Here is a 23561-nt window from a genome sequence, read left to right on the forward strand (position 1 = left end):
TCTGCACATGCTCAAGCAACTCAATATCCCTCTTGTAGTGAGGGTGCAAATCTGAGCACAGTACTCAAGGTGCAGACTCACCAGTGCCATGTACAAGGGACTATCTCCCCAGTCCTGCTAGCCATGCTATTTCTGATAAAAGCCAGGATGCCACTCACTGGCCTTCTTGGCCACCAGGGCACACTGCTGGCTCATGTACAGCCCCTGTGGACCAGCACCCTCAGGCTCTTTTCCTCTGGGCAGCTTTCCAGCCACTCTTCCCCAGACCTGTAGCACTGCATGGGGTTGTTAGGACCCAAGCACAGCACCTGGCACTTCGCCTTGTTGAATGCCATACAACTGGATGCAGCCCATTGATGCAGCTTATACAGATCCCTCTGCAGAGCCTTCCTAGCCTCAAGCAGATCAACACCCTCACACAACTTGGTGTCATCTGCCAACTTACTGAGGGTGCACTTGATCACCTCATCCAGATGCTTGATAAAATTTTAAACAAAGCTGGCCCCAATATGAAGACCTGGGGAACACCACTTGTGACTGGCCACCAACTAGATTTATGTCCATTCATGACAATCCTTTGAGCCCAGCCATCCAGCCAGTTCTTCATCAGTGAATTGTACATTTGTGCATGCCCTAAGCAGCCAGTTTTTCCAGGAGAATACTGTGGGAAACAGTGTGAAATGCTGTATTAAAACCCAAGGAAACATATTCACAGCCTTTCCCTCATCTATTAAGCTGTTCATCTTATCATCAAAGGAGATGAGGTTAGTATAGTAGTGTTCGCAGTGACATTCATATTGGGGATAAAGAGGCATTTATGTAGTGTGTTGATATTTTGTAATATGTTGAATAGCAATTATTTCAACAAGTTGATAGAAGTTAGTGAAGCTTTCATGTTGCAGTGGAAAAAAAATGGAAAAATAAGATGCACTGGATAGAGCAAAGTTACACATCTGTTTTCGTTCAAGTGGAGAAAGATAAATGGAGCTTTCAGAAAGCTACAGTGCAGCTGAACATATCCAACATGTGTTGGCTCAATAACGTCCATTAAATTTCCCAAGAGTTTGCCCACCAGTACAAATGGCCGTTACAAGTGTCAACTGAGCCATGGTCAGTCCGTGTCACCGCCTGCCAAGAAGTTTCTCCCATTCTCCAAACCAGTTTATAACTGGAGTGCATTGCAGATACAACCACGTGGCTGGATCTGTGCTCACCCTGGGTTTGGATAAACCCAGGAAGTCTTTTGGCTCCAGTTTGAGTCAGCTTGATATTGTGCTCCAAACAGACCTTTTTGGACGAGCCTGAGTATAGGGTTGCACCTGGTCTTAACAGAGGTATCTTATAATAAAAAACTGGGAGCCAGTTTTAGGGTTATAGCCCCTGCAGCTGATCTTTGAGCAAATACAGAGGAAGCAATAAGTAACGACTGTTTGGCAGCAGCTGAGTAGGGTTCTATTTAACAGTTGAAATAATCTTCCCCGACATTTTTTTTGTTTGTTTGTTTCCCATTATATTGCTTGCCTGTTTGCAATATTCCCAAGATGGTTTTCTTAAACAATTGAATTTTCAGACCTTATTTTGAATCTGTCAATCTTATCTGATCATTTCTTTAATACAATCCCAGCAACTTGAAAATGCTCAACATTTAATTTGTTTTCAGTTGCATTCCATTTTAAATGAAAAAAAAATAATTATTGAGGTTTATTGTACATAGCAAATTTTTTTTTTTTGACTCCTGAGATGCAAGGATTTTACTGATGGGAGAAAAAAATCAACGACATCATAAACTCAAATAATAAATTATTCTTCTCTTTAATTCAATAACAGGACTTAAACTTATACTAGAGAAAGGGAGGTATATCATTTATAGCTTTAGAGACATTTTAAAGGTATTTCTTGTGCTGAGCCTCCTAAAACTTGTGACAGTATTATACATCTGAAACTCTACTTAGTCAAAGGTCTCTGCAACATCCATGAAGACATTCAGAGTTAACAGAGGAGTTCAACAAAAAGATGAAGAGCAACAGCAGCAGGTGTTCCATTGGTATGAAGAAAAGTCATTAGAAATAAAGAATTAAGACCACCCACCATCTGTTAGCCTTCAGAAGTTCACAAAGGATAAATGTCCCAGATTACACCCACAAATCAATAATGCGCGGGCCATTCTTACTGCTGTGACCGGCAAATGAGCACACTGCAGAGAGAATGACTTTTCTTAAAATAGGAAGGGATATGCTGGCAGTATATTTTTGCCTTGGGCAAATCTTGAAGTCAGTGTTCCTCTTCTGTCTCCAATTGAGTAGTAATTATTCAGTGCTGCTCTATGGTTGTGCAGGTTAGAAATTAGGAAGAAGTGGGCTTTTTGTCCTTTGATGTGTTTAGAGACACTGAATTAGGCTGGCTAGTATATCCTGGATGTCTTGAAGTACTTGCCGATACACCTGGGGTTTGCACCAACACTGCTTGTCTGTAAGAATGTCTGAAATGCCTCCATCAAGGAGTCTGAGATGAACTGACATGTTGCTATTCTCATATTTTCATGCAAATCTGGTTGCTTGAGATCTGTACCATGAAGAGGAATGAGCTCTTTCTGGATTCTGATTCCTCTTTCGTAGTTTATTTCTCTGTGGAGGAGTTAAATAAGTCAACTCCTGGAAGACTATTCTCAGTGATGATCTACTGATCAAAAGTGCTTTTGTTTGGACTTGTCTCTGTGTGAACCATCTAAAATGCATTGATCTGGGCAGAGAAGTTCAAGATTGCCCCTGAATTCTGTTCTGTTTTTTACTGCGTCAAGCAATTGATGACACTGCCAAACACAGGGTGAGCTTATGTGGCAAGGTTTTGTTAGCAGGGGCTGTAGGGGTGCCCTCTGTGAGCAGAGCCCAGCAGCTGCCCTGTATAAGAGAAGAACCAGCTCCAGCTGGCTGCAAAAGGGAACTGCTGCCGGTCAGAGCCGAGCTGTGAGCAATGCTGGTTGTGCCTCTGGGAGAACACATTGAAGAAAGGAAAAAAATGCTGTGCAACAGCAGCTGGGAGACAGGAGTGATAAAGTGTGAGAGAAACATGCCTGCAGATGCCAAGGTCAGTGAAGGAGGAGAGGAGGAGGTGCTCTAGGTGCCAGGGCAGAAGTTCCCATGCAGCAGTTCTTGAAGAGCTTCTGCCTGTGGAAAGCCCACTCAGGATCAGTTTGGGAAGGACGGCATCCCATGAGAGGGACCCCACACTGGAGCAGGGGCAGAGAGTGACCATGAAGAAGTGGCAGAGACACAGCATCATGGACTGACCGAAGCCCCCACTCCCCGGTCCCCTGCACTTCTGGGGAGGAGGATGTAGAAGAGGGTGGATAAGGGGAAGGTGTTTTTAGTTTGCTTTTAGTTCACTTTTAGTTCTCACTGCTCTAATGTGTTAGTAATAGTCAATAAATTATATTAATCTCCCTATCTTGAGTCTATTTTAGCCCATGACGATAACTGGTGAACGATCCTGTCCTTAGCTCAACCCTTGAGCTCTTTTTCATTGCATTTTTCTCTCCCTGTTCCTTTGCGGATGGGGAGTGAGACAATGGTCTGGTGGAGTTCAGCTGCTCATCAGGATGAAACCACACAAAAGGGTCACCCACCGAAATAGCTGTGTAGGAATGTGCTGGGCAGGATTTCCTTTTTTTTTTTTTTTTTTTTTTAATCACATATAATAGATTTTCTGTAGCGCAGAAACTCTTCTGACATTTCATGTAGTAATTAAGAACAAAAAAGAAAAAAAAAAAAAAAGAGAAGATGTTCAGGTATTCCAATGTGCTTTGTGAAATCACGCAGATTCAGTCAACAGCTGCGTCAGGGAGTAACTTTTCCTCAGAGAGCTGGGTCTGTAACAGTGAACTCCAGGTCCCTTTGGTTAGGTGGACACTGAAAGAAGTTGTATGGGAGAATGAAAAATGCTTGTGATTCTGGTGATCTTAAAAACATTTACAGGATTTTTTTTTCTTGTATTTATGTAATTTTGAAGGCAGAAAACAAATAATCTTTTTAATATGTCCATTTAATACTGCTGGTTAAAAGGAGGTAGGCAGGAAACAGCATTAGAACAGTGTAACAGCAGCAAACATTGCAAAGCAGAGTCTGTGCTTTGGAAGCAGTATTGTCAGTGTCTTCTTGAAATAGATATTATTGTGACAATTTGCTGTCAAGTGCAGTAGACATCTGTTAGACACAAAATGCCTGGCTTAAATTGTTTTTGAAGATGTTGTAAATATCCAATTTGGAGAAATGTGACAAAATGGACTATGAATGCAAATATGACTTTTCACTTCTTCAAACTCTACAGTGCAATGTTGTCTTCAAAATACTGCTCAGTGTTTAAGGATGTATTTGAGATAGTGCAAGAGTGAGTCAAAAACATCTTTCAAGTATTTGCATCTTGTATGAGATGATGGTTTTTGTTATGCCATTTGACTTTATTCCATTGCCACAGTGATGAATTTGTTGTTTCAGTTGAAATTTGTAAGAATAAATCAGGCTAGATGCACCAATTCAGGGTTTTCCATGGAGGCTGAAGTATGAGGGTTCATTTCCCACAGTATCTCCAACAGAAAGGGAAAAAAGCTGGAGAAAAACTCATTGACAGTGAACTGTTCTGAATAGGTAATAATTACTAGGCATTGCTAGCCATGGAGAACTTAATTTTTGCTATATTGCAAATGCAAGATCATAGAAATAAAATACTCGATGTATGAGAGTCTGAGGCGTATTGTGACGGGTATTATTTTTTAATAGCCTATCTAATAAATTTCAGAAAAGATGAGCGAGTTGGAAGATACAGAATCTTTCCTTTAGGACCACAGGTATAATTTGATTTGGAAATATGAAGAAATACCAACTGCAACAGCAGAAAAAAAAACACAAACCAAACCAAAACAACAACAACAAAAAACAACATGGCGTTCTCAAAAAGTAATACCATAGAATGGCTTGGGTTGGAAGGGACCTTAAAGGTCATCTAGTTCCAGCCCCCCTGCCATGGGCAGGAACACCTCCCACTGGATCAGGTTGCTCAAAGCCCCATCCAACCTGTCCTTGAACACTTCCAGGGATAGGGCATCCACAGCTTCTCTGTGTAACCTGTTCTAGTGCCTCACCACCCTCTTGGAAAGAATTTCTTCCTAATACCTAATCTAAATCTACCCTCTTTCAGTTTAAAGCTATTACTCCTTGTCCTATCACTACGCTCCCTGACAAAGAATCCCTCCCCAGCTTTCCTGTAGGCCCCCTTTATGTATTGAACGGCCTCTGTAAGGTCTCCCTGGAACTTTTTCTTCTCAAGGCTGAACAACCCCAACTCCCTCAGCCTGTCTTTGAGGAGAGGTGCTCCAGCCTCTTGATCATTTTTGTGGCCCTCCTATGGACTTGTTCTAATGTGAGGTATTAGTTTTCCTCCAGCAAGGGCTGGCACGGCAGCAGCACTGCTGGCAATGTGAATCATGTCTTTAATTGAGTGACCAAAAATGTGCATGCTTAGAATTATCAATATTATCAAAGTTGTTGTTACTGTTGAGCATTTGTAGCTCTTTCTGAGCAACTGTCCTTTACAAGATTAATAATCTTGAGTAAATGTATCTAAAATGGGTGAATGGGTTTATATACCTGCTAATTTTGCTCATTTTCTCTCATCATGACAGAAACTCTTTTTTTTTTTCTTTCAATTGTGCAATCTCCCCAGTGACTGTAAAATGAAGTAGGAGGGCTGTCTCTGATAATGAACCCCTCTCAAGGAAAGACAGGGATTGACAGAAGCATGGAAAATAAAATACTCCAGAATACCTGAGCAGCCTACTGAACATAAACAGTGTGTGGACCAAAACAGAGTCTACAACCACATCCTTTTCTGATCCTTTTGTGTGCCCCACATGCATTTCCCATGGGGAAATATGTTTTGTCTTCATGATGACAGTGGACAACTTCATCCATTACCATCATTATTATATCCTTTCATCATGAGATTTAAAAGAAAATGCAGCCCTTCACACTTGCTTTACTTCAGTCTTTTGCTCAGAAGGAAAAAAAAAAAATCAGTTCATTTGCTTTCTGCATCTCTCCCATTTTTATGTGCTCATAGAATGTAACTAGATGGCATAATCCAAAAAGGAGGGGGCTACCCAACCCATCTGTAACATTATTTAATCATAGCAGAAGTTAGAAGTAGTAGAAAGGTACTCAGAGGTACTAAAAATCAGAATATAGCAGTAAATACAGATTGGTATTATAGGTTCAACAGACTATGTACATATATGCATATTCATAAAATGATCAATACCAAACGCATCAAACTGATTTCAAAAGAAGGGTCTAGGTCATACTGACCTCAAACTGGTCTAATTAAGAAACCGATCTCAGAAAGGACCAAACTTGAAAGGGTCTTAGAAACTCACCTGAGAGATAGGCCACTTTAGGAATGGGCCCAGAAAGGGGACCAAAGTGACAGATGGAAACTCACCTGGAAGTTGAAGCATGTTGCAGAGTTTAGAATTTGATACACAGTGTCACAAAATCAACATGACATTCCATAGAAGCCTGTCTGAAAAGGAAAAATAATAGTAGAAAATAAAGAATGCATGCTGCATGAGAAGTTTCTTGGACAGACAAGCTCCAATTTGGGTTAAAATCTGGCCCTTATTATTATTATTCAGACATACGAGAACATGGAACAGTGTCTCTTCAGATAACTGGATTCAGAAATCCAGTACAGGATGGCGTTTCTTATTTTCCTTTATTTTATTGAGAAAAAAAATAATGTTTCCTATCTCAATTCCCACTTGCTCAGGTGATAAGTTGTTTCTCAGTTTCTTGCATTGTCTTGATTTGTAATATCTTCGGGAGATCTCTGGTTCTCAGGTGTCCAGCTGCACGCCAAGGATGCCCCTGCTTCCCAGGCCTGCATTTCCTGGGTTATCGACCATTTTCTCCTGTGAGGGCTGAGCAGCCATTTCGTGTCAGTGCTTTCCCCTTACAGTCCCGTTACCCCCTGTCACTGCTCCCATCACCAGGTAATTCTCTGAGAGAAAATGCTTACTACAAATACCCTTAAGGAGTTTATTTACCAGAATAAGCTCTACGTTATGAGTGGCAGGGCTTTAAAACTGTAGCTATAATATTTTCACTCAGAGATGAACAATCGTAAATGATTTTAATGCCTTTGTAGCATGAGCACAGCAGATAGGTCATCTTCAGCAATTGTAGAACAAATGTATTCAGTCTTTCTAAAAGTTGTGGGTTTCGCACCAATTTCAAGGCCAGACGTAAATGTAATTAATGCAAGTGTGAGTTAATGTCATTCTCCATTTCCCTTTCTTTTTTTACCTCTAATATTGTTTAAGCTAAGCAAAATGTGCAGGAAATTGCTTCAGGAAAACTACCCTTGACTTACCAATTACGTTTATAATAGGTAAATACTGAGTTTCTAGGGAAGTAAATACACCTTTTCTGAACTTATTTTCTGCCTCTTCTTTTCCATTCCATGTGATGGGTAGTACATGTAAATAAATAGTTTATCCTCCAAATAGTAATTATTTTCTGATGGAAAAGAGAAATTGTATCTTGATGCAACAGTTTGCAGATATGTAATGAATATGCTACTGTATCACTCGGTGCCTTGGCCTGTATCACAAAAGCACTTCCCATCTGTATGGACTACAGGCACATGCTAACAGTTGTCCTCTCTTTTCAAAGGAGACTTCCTTTACTACTGCCTCCTCCAAAGTGTTGTATTTACTCCAAGAGGCTGATACGCCATCCAGTCACCAGGTGATCTCAGTGCTCAGACATTGCCAGGCGCTTCCGACACCCAATAATCTGCGTGGCATCCTCGAGTGCCCCAGGGAGATGGTTTTGTTCATGATCTGAAACTCAGCTTGCAACTTGCTGTCCCATAAGATCTGAGTGGTATGGGAGCAATATAGTTTCTCTAAAAGCAGTGCCAGCATTCTATGTATATATATATATATATATATATATATATATATATATATATATATTCATTCTGAAATTGTCTTCTATAAGATCCCCCTTGAACCAATACCAGCCAGATCTCTCAGGACAGATGTCAAAATGGGAAAGGTAATTTCCCCTTTGTGCCATGGGGCTGTATAGGGTTGTCTGGTGCAATATGTCCCAGCCTAAGAAGGCAAAGAGAAGACAACATAAAAGATGTCACAGTGAATTTTTGGAAGTATTCATGAATAAGGCTGGAAACTTGTTTCTTAGTTCTTTTGTTAAGACCAGATCCTGGCGGAGCTAGAGTTCATATCTGACACAACTTGATGGCTCTGGATGGCTGCCTGTTACAGAGCATTTCCAGGCTGAGTTGCTCAAAACATAGTTTATGTGAGCATCATAAATCAAGAAACAGCTTCTGCTAGGTAAGGTTTAACCTCAGTTCTTTCAGAGAGGAGAGACAGTGCCCTAAGGGCATCCCAAATCTGGTAAAGCAAGAGCAGAAGAAAAAAAGAGTATTAAGGAAAGCAGATGGACTTCATTTCTTGTTACTGATATATTTTGATTTTAAACTGTGCTTACCCAACTGGTCCAAGGAAGAGAACAGTGACAACAATTGCATTTATTACAGTGCCAACCAATAATAAAAGATAAAGGTTTTGTTTCTCAGTTAACCCACAAGGACTGCCTGTTCCTCTCTGCAAAGCTAGATGAACACTTTTAATGAACACCCTTTGAAAGTTAAGGAAACACATCTTGAAGTGTATTTAGAAAGTGAATAGCTGCTTTTGTGTTGGGCTGAATACAGAAGACATCTAAGGACTCGGCATTGTTTTCATGCATGTCAGAAGACAGATGTGCTGTCTGCGAGCTGGCATCTGTGCTGCTAAGTGTTTTTTAGGGTAAAATCAGCCCGTTGGGTTACAGCCAGGAATACTTGGAAGCCCTTGCCAGTTTTATACAGGGGTAGTCCTGTGGGATGAATCAAAAGGTACGCAGTCACCTACATCATGCTGTTGTGGTTTAACCCGGCCGGCAGCTAAACACCACACAGCCATTCGCTCACCCTCCCCCCTCACTCTCTGGGATGGGGGAGAGAAATGGGAAAGTGAAGCCTGTGAGCTGAGATAAAGACAGTTTATTAAGACAGGAAAATAATATAATAATAATAGTACTACTAATAATAATGTGTACAAAACAAGTGATGCACAATGCAATTGCTCACCACCCACTGACTGATGCCCGTCCCAACCCCGAGCAGCCGCCCCCCCCACCCCGGCTAGCCACCCCTATATATTGTTCAGCATGACCCCAGATGGTATGGAATACCCCTTTGGCCAGTTGGGGTCAGCTGTCTTGGGTCTGTCCCCTCCCAGCTCTTGCTGCACCCCTAGCCTGCCCGCTGGCAGGATAGAGCGAGGACATGAAAAGTCCTTGGCTTAGTGTAAGCACTGCTCTGCAACAATTAAAGCATCAGCATGTTATCAGCACTCTTCTCATCGTAATCTGAAACATAGCACCCTACCAGCTACTGGGAGGGAAATTAACTCTGTCCTAACTGAAAGCAGGACACATGCGCTTTCCTGCAGATCAAGGTTGTTTCTAATGGGATGTTGCTTCCATCTAACAGTCAATGACTGCAGATCACTGGGAATCAAAACCTGACCTTTCACACCTCCTTCCACTCCCTTGAGATGGGGCACATCTTTGCATTTGTATTTGGGCAGAGATTCCACATGGACACTTTTGCACAGCTGTTTTTCCCTATTTTGGCATCCTCTGTTGAACATGTTGAGCTCCCTGTGAAAACGTTAGCTTCCAGAACCAACAGGAAAAGCTGCTCTGCAGTTCCTACTGACAGCAAGCAATTCCCCACAGTGCCCTCACAAGGTGTATGGATTGTCATCAAGTACACAGTAGCAAACATAGTACAGTAGCAAAAATAGTACAAAATAGTTCCATAGCTGAATGGGGTGGACTATAGCCAACAAAAAGCCACCTCTTCTTGCCAGCCTGAGCAGCTCCTCCACAGGTGCAGCTAGTTCAATTCTTTGTTTCGTGCTCAAAGGAAAAGTCTAACAAGGTTTGGGACAGAGAGTGATAAAGTATTGTGGTGTTTGTGGGTTGATTTAAAAACATGAAGTTTATTGCCATTTGCTGTAAAATTCAATTTTCTTATGCAGACTTGAACCACGAAGCCACTAACCAGGCGGAAAATGCTGGTTAGGGATCTGTTTTTCCTCATCATGTGCTATTAAGCAGCTTTGTAGGATGGCCTAGAGGTCACTCTTCAGGTGGGTTTTGGACTGTACTTTTGCAGACAGGTCATATAAAACAGGCATAAGTAGTAGAAATATTGTTGAGCACCCATATCACAATAAAAAACTTAGAGGAGCAGGGGGAGACTACAGGTGAGTTGAATTTCAGTTGTGAAAGCCTCTCTGTTCCATATAGAGCCTTATGCCATTAATCACAGTGCATAGGTGGGGGTTCTGTGCGTGTTGTTTGTTTGTTTGTTTGTTTTGTTTTTTAACTGATCAGTGTTACAGGCATTAAGTGTTGCAGTGTTGATCACCGGTCAGCTGTTTGTTTCACAGGGGAATTTGTAGTAGAGCTGGAGCTTCTTCTGCAATTAATCACCATTTTTCACAAAATATGTTTAAAGGATTGGGCAGCAGAGAAAACCCTGGTCACCCTCTCTCTGTCCTAGGAGTGAGTGATCAAGGTATTCACCCATGATGAACAAGGGGTGTTCATTCACACTTCTGCCTGGGTGGGTCTGAATGCAGATTTTTCTCTTTCCAGTCAGTTGCACACTACAGTATTCAGTGCAGGTAGAGCAATTGCTGCTCAATGTTTGGGATAAGAGACAGCTGGAGGAAGTCCCCAGGACTGGATCATCAGACTTGTGGGAAACACAACTTGGAAGGAAAGGCTAAATAAGTTGTTAGTGTTTAGTCTACAAAAGGTGAAGTTCCTTGTCTATGTGGGAGGTGGTTATGGAGGGAAATAGAATAAACTCCTTCATGTTGATTGCAGGTAAGATGAAGTGCCCTGTGCTGAGAGATATGAGCTTTAGATACCAAAACGTTTTTTATAGCTGTAGCAATTGTTATGATCTAGAATGGACTACATGGATGTTTTAAAGCCTTCATTACTGAAGGCTTTTAAGGGCTGGGGAGAAAAGAACTTGTCAGAGAAAGTCTGCATTTATGTAATTCTGTTTTTTTTTTTTTAGGCTTCTGCACAGGGTAAATGATTTCATGATGAGATAGAGCCTTGTTTGCTGTGACTTCTTCCATCATAAATAATGAATACATCTGAATTGAAATTATCTGGTTTGCGTGTTTTCAGATTTCAGTTTCACAAAAATAGTAGAAAACAGAATCTAACTGGTAGTGCTGCAAAATCTTCAAAGATTTCTTTCTTTAGTGCCTTCTGCTCCTGTTTGTCTTCCCAGTGTATGGTTTCCAACTCGCAGCTATTTGCTGCTCAAATGCTTTCCACAAAGCCCTCCCTTTAGAGTCGAGGCTCTGTTTTCATGTGAGTGCAGTTACCTGCATGGAAATACTCTCCAAAATATTGATCTTCATATGCAAATCTTCATAGGACAGGCAAGTAAGGATCTATTTTAAGACTCTGTTTAATCTTGTTATGGAAGGAATGTGTGTGTGTGTACATATATTTGAACTGGAGAACCAAGTCAACTATTCAGTACTGTTGCACACTTGAGTGTGTTTTCAAACCTTGTTTTTATCATTGTTATCATCAGTTCTGTTTGCACAAATTTGCAACACTTTTTTTAACAGGTCAATGAATGTTTTCCCTCTGCATTTTCAAAAGACATTTGTTCAGAACAGGTGGTCTTTCTGTTTTTGTTTATTTGTTTTGGGTGTAGGCAGCTCTATTTGTTTATCTTTTTTTTTGGTATTGAAGTGATGGGCAGTCTTGTAAGACTTCTTATGATGAAACCCAAGTACAATCTGGCTGTACTCTAGCTGTTGAGAAGGATACTACATCTGTGATGTGCCTTAGTTGGAGCTTGTTGTGTCAACAAGTTGACTTTCTCTATTGCTGTTTTTAAGTTATAAGCATTTCTCCTAGGCAATTTTCCTTGTTTATGTAATATCACAAGTTTTCAATAATAAAATTTCAATTCATTTGGAGGTTACCTGCTGTTCCCATGTTTCTCATGTGCTTGGGCTATAATGAATGTGTTCTACTACCCTCCTGTGGGTTGCACAGACTCACAGGACATAATTAGCAAAAATAAATAAATGAATAAAAATACTGCAGTGAATTGTCTCCCCTTTCAGGAGTGTTGTGGTGCAGCCACAGCAGAACTTGCCTAGATGTCTGGGAGTGTTACCTTCTCCCACTAGTTAATTCCTCTCGTCGGAATGCAAGTGTTGGTGTCATGAGCGTTCATCTTATGCTCAGGCCCAGACACCATATAACTCCTTTTTGTTTGTTTTGTGTTCATGTTGCATTGTGGAGCCAGGTATTTCTATTGAAAAGGAGTGCTTCCTAAGCAGAAAAAAGCTGAGAGCTAGAACAATCACAGTTTTCTGCACATAGCTGGCTGATTCTGTCCTGTTACTACTTTACATGTTCAATTAAAGTTGCATTTCTTTTTTTTTTTTTTTTTTTTTAATAAATAGAAGGTTTAGAAGTCCTTAGTTCCATTACAGAGTAGCATATATTTAAGTTAATAAAAGCAAATTCTGCTTTAACTGTGCTCATAAATTAAGTTCACTGGGCACCTCATGTAACAGGAAAGCTTAGCCTCAGGCACAATACTGTTTGCTCGCATGCCCTCTGCGAGGTCTTCGGTCCTCCCTTTGTGTTTTTTTGTTTGTTTGTTTGTTTGTTTGCTGGCTTTTCTCCAGGTGCACTACCAGTCATCAAATTGTGTGTTCAGAAACCGTCTCAGGCTCCTGCTCCTGAAACTTAAGTGGTCTGATTGCCCCATGGTCAAATGACAGGACCTGTTCTCCAGCAAGTTCTGGGTTGCAAAAACCTAGTGGGTTTGGGGTTTTAGCTCTACAAATCATAGTAAATAACTTGTATGTGATGAAAAATATCATGTGAAAACTTGCGTGAAAAGCAAAAACTGATTTATTTAGGGTTATATTTGCCTTTCTGCAAGGAACTCCCCCTAGCAGCCGTCTCCCTCCTAGCTTTGCACCTGATCATCAGTGTTCCTGAAACTAGAGCAACACACTGGGGATCTAAATTTAATATTAGCAGCATAAGATTATGTTTATGCCTTGTAATGGAGCGTGATAAAGCAAATCCTGAGCGAGCTGTTCTTGGAAATAGGCTCAAAAGAGCTGTATCAGCTCGGTGCTATGTTTGAGCTAATAGCTCATGTAGATGCATTGCTAATTAGGCTGCCGATGACAAGCGTTTTTAATTAAAGCAGGTACAGCACTACCTTCCTGCCTCTGAAACATACATTGTGCCCATGTGTTTTGTTGCATCACATGGGAATGCTGGTGAACATCAAGCCTCAATGGGAAATGGCAAATGAGAGAGCAAGGTGTCGCAGAGTGGCTGAGGCTGGCAGGGACCTCTGAGGCGAGACTGTAAGGTCGTGGAGATGCACCCTGACCTCAGATAAGGTCAGGGTACTTGCAGGAGATTTGGAGACAGCTTCATACCCCTCATCCTCCTGTGTACCACTCCCATCTTGACCAGCAAGTCCATGCAGGTGTGGAAGATCTTTGGCAAGGGAAATACTACCAAAAAAAAAAAAAAAAGTGGAAAAGTTGGCATTTTGGCAAAAGAAAACAAACAAGCCTTGGATGTAAAACTCTCCCATGAAGTCTTCAATAATTCCAATAGCTGTTCAATTCCTTTACAATTCCTCTTACAATTCCTTTACCCTTACTCTGCGTCTATGTCTGTATGTAGTTTCACTCAATCTTTTATGTATCGTTGGTTAGAAATGATCTCTTTTGTTGTTTGTTGTTGTTGTTTTGTTTTTTGTATTTCTGGTGTAATGGAGCTCAAGCAGGAAAATTTTGTACAGTCATATATGTGACTGAACAGGTTTGCAGCACAGATTCATAACAGTAAATCCTTAATTTATTCATAGCTGATTACTAGCTTTATGAGTGGTTCTCCCGATGTTTACTGCAAGTGCTCTCCCATTGTAGCAAGTGATCATTTAAAAATACCCCTTGGCTGGAAGGCAAAGCTTGGTTTCCCATTATATATGCTGGTTTTCTGGTGAACACTTGTTCACCCCCAAATGATGAGGGTTAAATATGTGTGAAAGTTATGTAAGAACTACAGCTGGGTTTAAGAAATACATGGCAGTATCCGTTAATCGAAGTTTCTCTTGTATTGCAGCGTTCCCACATTCCAGAGCCTTCCTGAGGAGATACTTAGTAAGCTTGCAGATGTCCTTGAAGAGGTAAGTGCTTTTAATTTTGAGAGCTAATGAGTTCAGAGTTTGTGAGCCTTCTGGTAGCAATATCGAGGCTCTTTTCCGAAAGAACAGCTTCACAATTTTGCTCCCAATTATGGTTGACTGCTCCAGCATGTTGAGACGATGAGAAGAGTGGTGTGAAAAATGAACCCATTTCTGAACAGGGCTTAAATATCTTTAATTGGATTGCTGTCCAACTGGGGATCGAATAAGTAGTTCCTGTGTTGTGCAGAGGGGAAACCTTCTGTCCTGGGTCAGTGATGGAGAAGGGGGTACATGGAAATGGCAGTTCCTTTTAAATGTAATGGGGAACTTATGTTAGAGGGCCATATCACGCCTTAAAGTAGGTGTTTTGGAAAAGCTGCTCTCACGAGAATGACAGCAAAGACGAGTAAATGTAAAATATGTTAAGATATTTGATTGTCCACAGTTGTGCCTTGCCTATTTGGCTGCAACTGTTATCTCATTGCTGAGTTTTTATTAACCAAAAAACAAAACAAAACAAAACAAACAAACAAACAAACAAAAAAACAGAAACAAAAAACTTTGCCCTGTAAGCAAGCGTGTAAAATGGATGCAAAATATGAGCTGCATTGCAGGCAGTTTGTCCATGTAGTTTATTCACGTGGTGTTATATTCTGCACCTGAAGAATTGCATGTTATTAAATACTACAGAAACTGTTAAAACCTTTCAAAATGTAGCCCTTTGTGATTTAACTGCAGGAAATTTGTGTACAGTATTTTATTTCATTCTTTGTTAGTTGGTTGTTTTTTTTCTGTTTTGCTTTGTGGTTTTTTTTTGTTTTGTTTTGTTTTGTTTTTCTTATTAAAATACATGCCTTGCCATCAAGAGACAGTCCTAATAATTGTTTATAAGAAAATATTTCTCAGTACTAAGTACCATCTCTGCCACTGATTTTAAGAAATTAAGCTGCTGACGTTTAAGTTGATTTTCAGAGCGTTGATATGACATTGTTATTTCTTTGACTACTTTGTATACAGATAAATTCACACGTCTGTCATGCAGAGTAATTGCATATTCATAGATAAGCTTTATTTCCTTTACTGTCAGAGAAGTCTTCAGATTTAGAAAGCTGTATTAACTCAATATGCTATGAATTAAATTTGCCTATCTCTAAACCACATGCCTAACCAGAAACAGGTAGTTTAATTTGCTTGCATCACGTAACCAACATTAAGCTCCTCGTCAAGAGTTAAGAAAAAGCTTCAAGGGAGAGTGGGCATATGGGGGGGTAGAGGGAGGGAATCAGAACAAATATCAATGAAGAAAATAGGCATGAAAGCAGTAATGGTCTGTAGGTTGTCTTAACAGCACTCTTGTTGATTTTAAACTTGTAATGCTACCAAGGTATGCAATCTTCTTTTCCTTGTGTTTTTTGAGAGAACTAGTATCAAAAAGGAGCTAAAGTCCAGAAGTGGCTGGAAAAATGGAAAAGAGGCAAGCTGATGTGATAAAGTGATAAAATCATGCTACTACAATGCTAAGAGAGCATAGCTTCACTTCTTTTGTAGGGTTTTCATCTCTAACCAGGAGCTGCATGAGGATAAGTGAACTTACGGTGGCTGCTACAACTACACTGTAAGATCATTCCCACTCTGTACTGGGTGACTGCTGGATATGGCTCCCAAAACAAATTAATTCCAGTTTCTGACTTGGATTTGTCCTTGTTATTCTGTGTTTTTTCTTTGTTTTAACATCATATTTTACATAAACTATAAAATCACCTTACAGTCATAATGTGCATCTTGTTTAACAGTACCCAACATATTGAAACTAGGCAGCAATAACTTTATTTTATCCTCTCTGTTGCTGTAACAAGTGTTGAATAAAATTGACTCATTTGGCACAGTTTGAGGCAGGGAAAAATCTCTTTCTTAATGTCAAGATTTCATGCAGTTTTTCTTTTGATACACTTCTGTGAATAATGCAACACTTCTGTCCTACATACTTTAAATAATTTCTAAGAAGTGTTAACTAAAACCCAGAAGAAAAAAAAAAAAAAAAAAAAGGAAAAAAGAAAGCTGTTTTAACTGGCCATTATCAAAATCAAACCAGGGAATGGCACTGAAAATGTGTTAGAAAAAAAAAAAAAGGTCAATATTTGATAACATAATTTCATTTCTGGAATTGATGGAAATACTAAAACAAGTTTCTTAGCAAAGATAACCTGAAAGAGAATTAACAGAACACTAGGGAATTTCCTTTTCTCTTGCAGTGGGTTCTAACTTGGGTATGATCACTCACATTGCTGTGATTGCTCATGATTTATACCGTGTGCTATTCAAAGCACGTTTATGGAGCTCAGCTTTAGCAGATCCAAACCTGAGCTACCCATATTTTGAGTGTTTTTTTTGTGTGTTTTTTTTTGTTTGTTTGTTTGTTTGTTTTTGTTTTTTTGTTTTTGTTTGTTTGTTTGTTTTTGGTTTTTATTCATGTGAAATAGGCTTCTAGGGCTATAATTGACCCCACTTCCAGGCCTTGTTTTGGGGCTGGCAGTTTCTCTGGATCCAGATGGTCACAGTTGGCACCTGTCTGGCCGTGGCTTTAGGTTACACCTAGAGCCCTGGGGAGGATCTGGGTGTCACAACTAGACTCTGGCACACTGCTGCGAATGCCCAAAGCCTGCCTCTGTCTCCTTCCGTTCCACTCTTCATTATGTTAATATCCCTTCACATGACACTGATGCTTGTTAATGGTCAGCTATGTGTTACATAATAAACAATTCTCAAAATGTCCTCTAACCACTGCAGTGTGTTTCACTGTGGAAAGCTGAGCAGCTCTTTCAGTGCAGAGGTTGATTTAGTTTGGTTTTAATGCCATCTCTGTAGGAACAGCTCTGCCTGGCCTGATTTTATTGCGTTGTTTATCCTTGTGCTTGCCAAACATAATGCACAAGTCAACGACTAACGTGTTTTTGCAGCTCAAGACTGGATACTTATTTTATTTGGGCTGTGGTAGTCTTAAGGAGGTGGTTTATGCAATCACTCTGTCTTCTGCCTGTAGGACGGTCTCCTCAAATCACTTGTAATTGCTTGCCTGAAACAAGTTTGATGGGTGGGAGGAAGCATCACAGATACAAAGTTCCTAGGAGATTGATCCAAATTACTGGGTAGGTAGAGAAGAAAGATTTAAATTACTGGGGTGTTGAGTCAACACAAGTGCACTTGTTTAGGGTCAGTTCAGCCTCTAACTGGCAGGGGAAGCTGTTTGGGAGAACTGAGGAAGCAAGGGTTAACAGTGTTCATACTGTACAGGGGATGAAGGACACAAATTTGTCAGTAATTCTGCACAAGAAACAACTTTTTGGAAGGGCTTAATCGTCTTTGCTGTTTACTGGGATGTGAGAGGTAACATGTAGCCCTAGTGTCCAGGAAAAGTTTAATACTGATGCTTTTAGTGTTATCCCCTATGTATTCCTTACGTTTCTTCCTTAGTGCCTCCTTTTTCATATTTTAGTTCTGTTGAAAAAAAAACAACTTTGTGACCTCTCTCCAATGCCTTTAACAACATTCCCTGGGTTGCACCTTTGTATTAAAATAAATAAAAAAAAATCTGTTGCTCCATAACATTTGCCTCTGGTACCGCATACTCACAGCCCTGCTAACAGCGTTGAACTGATGGCAAAGTAGTTTCACTGTTCATTTTGTAAGGAAAATTGCCATATTTGTTTAAATATGTTGTATTAATGTAGTTAGAAAAGAGCAGTTGCTTGGATGCAGCTTGTGCATTACCCATGAGTGTTTCTCAGATGTATAAATACCTGAATCAGTTGTATAAATATCCTTGCCCTGGTTGAGCACAAGTCACCTTTGGAATACAGTTTTTAAAAGTGTCTTCTTGCACATTATTCAGAGCTTTTGTGAATAAAAACTATAGTTTTATTGGATGGTAGAGGGAAACTTGTTTGCAATTTGAAATATTTACAGGAGGTGATTAAATCTGTTATAAACCCCAAATCTCTTTGAACAGGCAAAATCCTCATCTTTCTTTCCCCAGTTTTTGAAGGCTTTGAAACAATTTATGGTTCTTTTCTGAATAGAGACGTACTGATTCTTCTTGGAGTTCAGAGAAAGTCTTTATTTCATCAGGCACTGTTTATATGTATCAGTTGTATACTGGGGAGAAAATGAAAATATTTTTGTTAGTAAACAGTTCCTTCCTAAGAATGTTACCTTAGCGTTCTGCAGGCAGCCTATAACAGAAAGGAGTAAGTTAACAATTTTAGGAAACTAAAATGTGTTCAAACACCCATAGAATGAACTTAATGCGAGTGAGGTGCTGTGGTTGGGTGCTGTGCTGTCCTGTCCCCCAGACTCCAAACTCCAAGGTGCTGTGGAGATGTAACTGCCTGGGTGTGTTTTGTGGGAGATGTGGGAGGAGAGGGAAGAGCTCCTTCCCCAACTCCAGGTCTCACACCTCTCACCTCTTTTTCTCGTGGGAGCAGAGAAACTCCTACCTGTAAGGACAAGGCATTTGAAAAAGCCCTGTGCGTCATGGCACTGATAATATTATGTGGACGGTATGCATCCAGTGCTGTACCCAGCGATTATTTGGAAGGTACCAAAGTTGCTCTTATATTTATTTACAGATTAGCTCCATTCATTAAATAAAATTATTAAGAATGGAGGACAGTGAGTCTGTAAGAAGTGGATCAGATTGCGAGGAACTATTGCACTATCAGCACGAGAGAGAAAAGTTAATTTATGATCTTAGAGAAGAGGGAGACAAGAGGGGGAAAGAAGAAAGCACCAAATCCCAGAACACCCAGACTCTCGTATAATCTCGTGGTACGTTATTCCTCATGGTAAATGTATAGGCTCTCTGCAAAGCGGACGGAGAATGGATACTGAGAAAAGGGAACTTGCAGGCAGAGAGGACAGCTGACCTGGAGAAGGTGTCTGTGGCATGTTGGGCTGGGGGAAGAAAAGTTGGTCCGGTGTCTTTGTTCCCATTAAGCCAAGGATAAGGATGAGCTCAAAGTGAGCATGGGCAGTCAGAAAATCTGAGCTCTGCCATTTGCCTTGGGGCAAAAAAAAATGTGAACCATGGAGATGGAAATGAAATCTTTCTTGTAGCCTGTTTCCTCTTTCAAGTATATCCTCTGTGTCATTCAAATGGAAAGCTTATATCCTTGAAATACTTGTATCTAAAATCAGTATTACAGCTAACAATACTTATAATTAAGGTTGCTTGACCTTGTCTCTTTCGAAACCATTTCCAGTAGCTTATGATTTTGATGACTTATCCATTTGATCTAAAATTATTCATTGCAGCTGCCGGCCTACAGGTGATTTTTCTAATTTTTTTTCCTAAGTTAAACCACTAATCCTATTTCAAAGCGCGAGATTGCTTTGCCTGTATGTCAGGGATGGCCTTGTTATCTGCCTGAATATCTGTCCTGGCTCTGTTGAGTCACATACGGCTTTCAAGGTAGGGGAAAGGGCCAGGAGTGCATAGAGCCTGGAGAAATTATCTTATGACTTTTAAAGTTTTGTAGTTAAAAACGCACAGAAAGGGGCTGAAATAAGGTTTCACTGGTGTTTCTGGCTGGAGCTTTCTTACTCCTGTGTACTTGATGTTCCTTTGCTGTTTCAGATTTAGCATGCTAATCCCCATCAGATTGGTATGAATCTGAGCAGTCTGATCAACAAAAAACAACAAGTGCCATTCTCATTTGGTTACCAAACTACTGTGTTATTTTGTGTGTAATGTCAAACCTAAACTACATAAAATGGATTTTTCCTATGTATCCAGAGCAATAGATAACTCTGTCGTAGATACAGTATTGCAGTAGTACGTACTCTGAAATATACCCAGCTTCCCCCAAGTCAAGGATGCCAACACTCCATTCACAAGGCTCGGGTTTTCTGTGCTGTCACTGCCCAGTTTGGCTTAGGAGTGTGTTATGGCCCTGGGACTGCGGTTCCCCGTGTCTCCCAGTCTGCGTTTTGGAAACTTTCACTAGAAATGCTGATATTTCAGAATCTTAATTTGATGTGTTATGGAGTCCCAAGTGCCAGTAATGTGCTTTCTGTAAACCCAGGAGGCCGTGATTTGGCTTCTCATTGATCCCGAAGCATGTATGGTCATGGACAAAAAAAGCTGCCAAACTATTTGAGCATTAGAAGCGTAGAGAAATGTGTTAAATACTGCAGGCTGATTATGCTGAGCCTGAGCTCCGTGTTCCTGCAGCTCGCTGTTTGCCTGCAGAGCACGTTTTGGGAGGCTGATCTCAAAGTGCTGAAAGCATGGATTGCAGCGACTGTCTTCAGCCATTTAATTAATGCCACTGTAAATTTATTTTATGAGAATTCCTTGCCTCTCTTTTTTTTTTTTTTTTTCCCAATTAAAAGAATGAATGAACCAAGTAAAGCATGAATGATACAGAAAAACAAAATTCATTTCTGTTGCTAGTGGTGCTGGCTGCTTCCATGGCAGGGCCTGAAGAAAAGCGGTGATGTTGGAGAAAGTTTCAGTACCTAGTTCAGCTTCAACAGCTGGCTTGCTCAGACTTGTGTTTTGGTGGTCTCCATGCTAGGATGCCAACCATCCTTCTTTCTCCACTTTGTGAAATTAATACAGATCAGAAATTCTTATGATGCCTACATTTAATTAACGGAGTCTATGTGCACTTCTCCTTTTATGCAGAATCACATGGCAACAGTGAATAGAACAGGAGAAGTATACAAAATTAATCAGTTTTCAACACGACTAGTACTTCTTATAAATAGGACTGAGATTGTCCTCAGGTCAATGTAGTCCTTGTCCATCCTGCGGGAGCCAGCAGTTTTCCAAATGGAGGGCATGACAGTAGGTTATGCCTAGGTGATCAGCAGCAGATGAATAGTGCTCTAATTTAAAGACACAAACTAGATTTAAGGAGAATTAGAAATAAACAGGGAAGAGTAAAAAGTTTCTGTTAGGAAAGATTTCTTTATCTTTTCCAGTCAAGGCTCTCACTCTATTGAAGTGCATTTACCAGAGAAGTTATGGGATACAGCTTGTGGGGGAAACAAAACGGATTCAATCATGATTGATTAAAATTTCAGTTTCTGATACTAGATTTCTATTTCTGTTAACTTTTCAAATGAGATGCAAGAACATGTAGCTTTGTTTGCACAACTGCTCCAGAAAACAAACATTTTGAGTCTACTGAAAAAAAAAAAAAAAATAGAAAATAGAAAGCCTAGCAGCATGTTTTGATCAGCAAAATGTGTGTATATTTAGTGTACATACACTGTATCTTCCTCTGCAAATTGTGGCTGTTTAAAGAACTAGAAACATTTTCTTTCAGCATTAAAAAAAATAAAAATGGAGTGCTAATCTAACTGTAAAATAGATCATCTTTATTGTCAGAGTACAAAATCAGATGAATTACCTAAATATAATTTTTAAAAATACTAGGGAGAAACAGAAAAATAATCATGTTATTCTCTACATAACGACATGGCTGTACAGTGAAGCTTATTTTAAAAATTGTTAGAATACTTGCATTGAAATAAAAGGTTTCAGATTGATTTTTATTTTATTTTTGTTTTGTTTTGTTTTCTGCAGTCTGTTGTGGGCACTGACCATTTAAAGGCAATTATAAATAAGCTCATGCTTAGTTATCACAGTGGAGGAAAGGAGTTGTTTAAATATTCCTGTCCCCACAGATATGCTGGGAACCTCATCATCCATGTGGATGTTATAATTACCATCCTGATTGCTGGCTTGTTCTGCAGCGGTAGAAATGAAGGAGGCGTTCCTTCATGCAACAGTTAAGATACCTGCAAAACCTAGAGTGATGCAGGTGGAGAAAAGTTCTGTGGGTTGAAGAAGAGACCTGGAGACTGCCAGCTGGAGACCCTCTGTGCATAAGCAGTTAGGTGCTGAGACCATATGGGAGAAGTTCCTTAAATATTTGCCCTGCTTTTACTTTTCTCAAAGCACAAACTTGTGGTTGCTGCTGGGGAGAGGATACTGGGCAAGGAAAATCCTTGAAATGATGCCACCTGGCCCCTTCCTGTATTTCCCAAACACAATTCAGAGAAACATCTCTGAAGGTCTGAGGGTGAGGCAGGGTAGCTTTATGGCCATACCCTTTCCACCCAACCCAGTAAAATCGTGCAGCCTGAAAGTGGTCTCAGATCAAGACTGGTGAGGGTGAGTAACAAATGAGTTCTTAAAAACACTCAAAGCTTTATCAGCTGAATGGCTCGGTCTAACTAGAACATAAGCTTTTATTTATATTTAAGACTGCTCTTCCATGTGAAAGCAAATTGAAGCCATACACAGAACAAGTTGTCTGTTAAAATAAAATTTTACAAACAAACTGAATAAGCCATTAATCTATCATCCTGATTTAAAAAAAAAATAAAATGCATGTGACTTATTTTGACGGTTTCCATGGCCACTCCGTCCTAGTGAAAATGAAACCCAGAAGGACTAAATGAGGTGACACTGATACAGGGCACTATTTTTTCTCTCCTTGTGTCAGATCTGCCACCTCAGGCACACCCCACTGCATTTCTTTTATTTGGTGGGAATCAAATGGAAAGCTGCCTTTGGGCCAGACAGTGCTGATCTTCTGCTAACAAATATCAACCAAATAGTGTCTTGCATGAATAACAGGGATGGAAAATCGGAGGGGAGGGAGCAGCATGTCTCATGGAATGGAAGCTTGTGTGAATACCCAAGATAAACAGGACTAAATATTTATCTGGTTCATATGACTGTGGTTGAGGAAAATAGAGTACTGCTGGTAAAAATAAAGGTGCTGGGAAATTGTAATTGAGTCCTTGACTGATTGGCTCCTTTTCCTCAATTGTATTGCTTTTCTAGAAGAGTGTGTAACACTGTCAGCACCAGGAAACACTGGAGCCATCTATACCAACAGAGCACGTGGACTTCAGAAAAATAGCATCGAGGGTTGTAACTGGGAAAAACTTTCTGTGGTTACCTATGTAGGCTTTAGTATAAAGATAGGTTTATTAATAAATCCATGAGGAGATGCTAGTATCTCTGTCCTTTGCAAAATTTACATATTGTAATCATAATGAACATAAAAATTCTGCATCCATAGGGACAAGTCTTTGAATGGGTTGTGTATTATGTACCTTGAAAAAAAATAACACAT

General features: G+C 40.1%; 1 protein-coding gene across 5 annotated transcripts in view; it reads left to right on the plus strand.

Annotated features, from left to right (window-relative positions):
* The window catches only part of PRKG1 (protein kinase cGMP-dependent 1), a 466513-nt gene that overhangs the window by 284585 nt on the left and 158367 nt on the right, over positions 1–23561 (plus strand). For 4 of the 5 annotated variants that reach the window (XM_035330176.1, XM_035330177.1, XM_035330178.1 and 1 more), the window contains one exon: positions 14343–14406. In XM_035330176.1, the coding sequence (XP_035186067.1) occupies positions 14343–14406 (64 nt within the window). Of the gene's footprint in view, positions 1–6198; positions 6206–14342; positions 14407–23561 lie in introns of all 5 variants that reach the window. The other variant, XM_035330181.1, reaches the window with a different exon arrangement.

Source organism: Oxyura jamaicensis, chromosome 6 (assembly GCF_011077185.1).
Source record: "Oxyura jamaicensis isolate SHBP4307 breed ruddy duck chromosome 6, BPBGC_Ojam_1.0, whole genome shotgun sequence".
Classification (NCBI taxonomy): Eukaryota; Metazoa; Chordata; class Aves; order Anseriformes; family Anatidae; genus Oxyura; species Oxyura jamaicensis.